General features: G+C 41.7%; 1 protein-coding gene across 1 annotated transcript in view; it reads right to left on the bottom strand.

Annotated features, from left to right (window-relative positions):
* aebp2 (AE binding protein 2) overlaps positions 1–5,000 on the bottom strand; it is a 50,058-nt gene that overhangs the window by 2,988 nt on the left and 42,070 nt on the right. The window contains exon 7 of the mRNA XM_049567123.1: positions 4,949–5,000. This exon is cut by the window's right edge and continues 62 nt beyond it. Coding sequence (XP_049423080.1) covers positions 4,949–5,000 — 52 coding nt within the window. The remainder of the gene's footprint in view (positions 1–4,948) is intronic.

Consider the following 5,000-nt stretch of genomic DNA (forward strand, 5'->3'; position numbering starts at 1 on the left):
GAAGACCAAGAGTCACCTCTGCTTCTGAGGATAAGTTCATCCGAGTCACCAGCCTCAGAAATCGCAAGTTAACAGCAGCTCAGATCAGAGACCAGATGAATGCCACACAGAGTTCTAGCAGCAGACCCATCTCTAGAACAACTGTTAAGAGGAGACTGTGCGAATCAGGCCTTCATGGTCAAATAGCTGCTAGGAAACCACTGCTAAGGAGAGGCAACAAGCAGAAGAGATTTGTTTGGGCCAAAAACACAAGGAATGGACATTAGACCAGTGGAAATCTGTGCTTTGTTCTGATGAGTCCAAATTTGAGATCTTTGGTTCCAACCGCCGTGTCTTTGTGAGACACAGAAAAGGTGAACGGATGGATTCCACATGCCTGGTTCCCACTGTGAAGCATGGAGGAGGAGGTGTGATGGTGTGGGGGTGTTTTGCTGGTGACACTGTTGGGGATTTATTCAAAATTGAAGGCACACTGAACCAGCATGGCTACCACAGCATCCTGCAGCGACATGCCATCCCATCCCATCCGGTTTGCGTTTAGTTGGACGATCATTTATTTTTCAACAGGACAATGACCCCAAACACACCTCCAGGCTGTGTAAGGGCTATTTGACCAAGAAGGAGAGTGATGGAGTGCTGCGGCAGATGACCTGGCCTACACAGTCACCGGACCTGAACCCAGTCGAGATGGTTTGGGGTGAGCTGGACTGCAGAGTGAAGGCAAAGGGGCCAACAAGTGCTAAACACCTCTGGGAACTCCTTCAAGACTGTTGGAAAACCATTTCAGGTGACTATCTCTTGAAGCTCATGGAGAGAATGCCAAGAGTGTGCAAAGCAGTAATCAGAGCAAAGGGTGGCTATTTTGAAGAAACTAGAATATAAAACATGTTTTCAGTTATTTCACCTTTTTTTGTTAAGTACATAACTCCACATGTGTTCATTGATAGTTTTGATGCCTTCAGTGAGAATCTACAATGTAAACAGTCATGAAAATAAAGAAAACGCATTGAATGAGAAGGTGTGTCCAAACTTTTGGCCTGTACTGTATATGCATTAGTATATTATGCTTTAAGACATCCTCAAGTTTGCCATGTTGTGACCAGTCATACACCTTACAACAATGGTTACACATACAGGACCTGTATGAATCACAGAAAGCAACTGAAATGGAACTCCTGAAAAGTCCAAATGCTATCCTGAGCACTGGACATCAGTGAGTAATAAAAATATTATCGAAGTAACTGCTCATTTTCAACTGGAACCATGTAATCCTTTAAAAAAAAAAAAAACACTATTTCACAGAATAAGCACATTGAAGTTGTCTCCTACCTCTAAGTCATGGTTTTAAGACCACACTGTTGTAGCAGTCCAGCACTGATTTGAAATAAATAAATCTAAAAGTACAGATCATAGCATAAATTTCTTTGCATTCATTTGATTCCCATCAAAACACTCTGAAATGCAAAATGGACTTTTATATGGGATAAAAAATTTGAGTAATTGGGATTAAAGGGAAATTTTGGTTTATGTCAACCTGTCTCCTATCGTCCTAAATTTGTTTCAAGTCACTAGTGACATAGAAATAATAGTTAGCATGTTAGCCATTAGCCTAGATACAGCCGTAGCGTCAGACCTGTTAAAACATAATTGAACAGGCATCCTTTCCAGTGCAAAGTTAGTCCACTAAACAAGCTTTTTTTCCACAGAGACCGCCTCATATCGTTAGGATAAATGTCAGAGAACATATACTACTAAATATCTACTATCTACTATCTAATATCTACTAAAAAAGCCCACCCTGGATCCAGAGGTGTTAGCCAACTATAGACCAATATCTAATCTTCCCTTATGTCAAAGATCCTTGAGAAAGTAGTCGCAGACCAGCTGTGTGATTTTCTCCATGATAATAATCTATTTGAGGAATTTCAGTCAGGATTTAGAGTGCATCATAGCACTGAGACAGCACTAGTTAAAATTACAAATGACCTTCTGATTGCTTCAGACAAAGGACTTGTCTCTGTACTTGTTTTATTAGATCTTAGTGCGGCGTTTGACACAACTGACCATCAAATTCTACTGCAGAGACTGGATCACTTAATTGGCCTAAAAGGTTCTGCACTGAGCTGGTTTAAATCTTATTTATCTGATCGTTTTCAGTTTGTTCACGTTCATAATGAATCGTCCTTACGTACCAAAGTTTGTTTTGGAGTTCCGCAAGGTTCTGTGCTCGGACCAATCCTATTTACTCTATATATGCTTCCTTTAGGTAACATCATTAGAAATCACTCTGTAAACTTCCATTGTTATGTGGATGATACACAGTTGTATTTATCGATGAAGCCAGAAGAAAGTAATCAATTAACTAAACTCCATAACTGCCTTAAAGACATAAAAACCTGGATGAGCACCAATTTCCTGATGTTAAATTCAGACAAAACTGAAGTTATTGTTCTTGGCCCCAAACAACTCAGAGACTCTTTATCTGATGACATAGTTTCTCTAGATGGCATTGCTCTGACCTCTAGCACTACCGTAAGAAACCTCGGAGTAATATTTGATCAAGATTTGTCTTTTAATTCTCATTTAAAACAAACCTCACGGACTGCATTTTTTCATCTGCGTAATATTGCGAAAATTAGGCCCATCCTGACCCGAAAAGATGCAGAAAAATTGGTCCACGCTTTTGTTACCTCAAGGCTGGATTACTGTAACTCTCTATTATCAGGTAGCTCTAGTAAGTCCTTCAAAACTCTCCAGCTAATTCAGAATGCAGCAGCACGTGTACTAACAGGAACTAAGCGAGATCATATTTCTCCTGTTTTAGCTTCTCTGCACTGGCTCCTGTAAAATCCAGAATTGAATTTAAAATCCTACTGTTAACTTATAAAGCTCTAAATGGTCAAGCTCCGTCATATCTTAGAGAGCTCATAGTGCCATATTATCCCACCAGAACACTGCGCTCTGAGAACGCAGGGTTACTCGTGGTCCCTAAAGTCTCCAAAAGTAGATCAGGAGCCAGAGCCTTTAGCTATCAGGCTCCTCTCCTGTGGAATCATCTTCCTGTTACGGTCCGGGAGGCAGACACCGTCTTCACATTTAAGACTAGACTTAAGACTTTCCTCTTTGATAAAGCTTATAGTTAGGGCTGGCTCAGGCTTGCCCTGTACCAGCCCCTAGTTAGGCTGACTTAGGCCTAGTCTGCCGGAGGACCCCCTATAATACACCGGGCACCTTCTCTCCTTCTCTCCCTCTCTCCCTCTCTCTCTCTCTCTCTCTCTCTCTTATTCTATTACTGCATCTTGCTAACTCGGCCATTCTGGATGTCACTAACTCGGCTTCTTCTCCGGAGCCTTTGTGCTCCACTGTCTTTCAGATTAACTCATATCACAGCGGTGCCTGGACAGCGTGATGTGTGTGGTTGTGCTGCTGTCGTGGTCCTGCCAGATGCCTCCTGCTGCTGCTGCCATCATTAGTCATTAGTCATACTTCTACTGTTATTATACACATATGACTATTGTCACACTTGTATACTGTCAGATATTAATACATACTTTCAACATATTGTACCGCAGTAGCCAGAACTATAACTATAATATTATTACTTTCAATAATGTTGTTGTAAGCTACTGTCATTACCTCTCTCTCTCTCTCTCTCTCTCTCTCTCTCTCTCTCTCTCTCTGTCTCTGTCTCTCTGTCTGTCTCATGTGGATTACCGTTAATTTGTTATGCTGATCTGTTCTGCACGACATCTATTGCACGTCTGTCCGTCCTGGAAGAGGGATCCCTCCTCAGTTGCTGAGGGATGTCGTATGCTGTAAAGCCCTGTGAGGCAAATTGTGATTTGTGATATTGGGCTTTATAAATAAAATTGAATATAGAAAACGACATGTAAACGTGTTGTCTTAACCTTACCGGTGTGGTGCCATGTTTGTTGTTTACCGTTTAGCTAAGGCTGCAACCGGTCCCATTCCTTGCAACAGAGGTATTCCTCTTCTGCGGGCACTGGGGTACAGCATTCACATGTAACATGGCTCAAATAAATAAGGGCGGCCATTGACTCTCAATGTGGAAAGCCTATATATTAACATTCCACATTTAGGTGGTCTTCAGAGTTGTTGTCTTACCTTACGGTGTGTTTACCATTTACCTCTGCTTCCCAAAGCGTGGCCGAAATCTCGCGAGAACAAGCAGCAGCTGCAAACACCGGACAGTAGCCTGAAAAGTTCATTAATTTATTTTATGAAAGATTTATAGAATAATGGCTGACTTTTTGCCAGACTTCGACTTTGTGGAGGAGGAATTTGATTTTGCAGAGTTTGATGGCCGCCTTTATTTATTTGAGCCAGAATACACTGACGAAGAGCTTTGTGAAATTGAAGAACGGAGGAGGAGAGAGAGAGAGGCACAACAGGTAGACGACAACAGAGGGGGAATGGCTGCTGGAAGGCTTTAGCTCTGGAGATTGGTGGTGTAATGTTACCTGTGAATGCTGTACCCCAATGCCCACAGAAGAGGAATACCTCTGTTGCAAGGAATGGGACCGGTTGCAGCCTTAGCTAAATGGTAAACAACAAACATGGCACCACAGCGGTAAGGTAAGACAACACGTTTACATGTTGTTTTCTATATATTCTCTGACATTTATCCTAGCGATATGAGGCGGTCTTTGTGGGAAAAAAGCTTGTTTAGTGGACTAACTTTGCACTGGAATGGATGCCCGTTCAATTACGTTTTAACAGGTCTGACGCTACGGCTGTATCTAGGCTAACGGCTAACATGCTAACTATTATTTCTATGTCACTAGTCACTTGAAACAAATTTAGGACGATAGGGGACGGGTTGAAATAAACCGAAATTTCCCTTTAACTATTGAACTTTAAAAAATAATAAAAAATAAAAAATTGTTTGACAGTCTATATATACATATGCACACACAAAGGTACAGACCTGTAGATGTTGGGGTCCAGGAGTACAGCTGTGTCTGTGGGTAGCTTAGACA

This window comes from Epinephelus fuscoguttatus, linkage group LG22 (assembly GCF_011397635.1).
Source record: "Epinephelus fuscoguttatus linkage group LG22, E.fuscoguttatus.final_Chr_v1".
In the NCBI taxonomy this organism is placed as follows: domain Eukaryota; kingdom Metazoa; phylum Chordata; class Actinopteri; order Perciformes; family Serranidae; genus Epinephelus; species Epinephelus fuscoguttatus.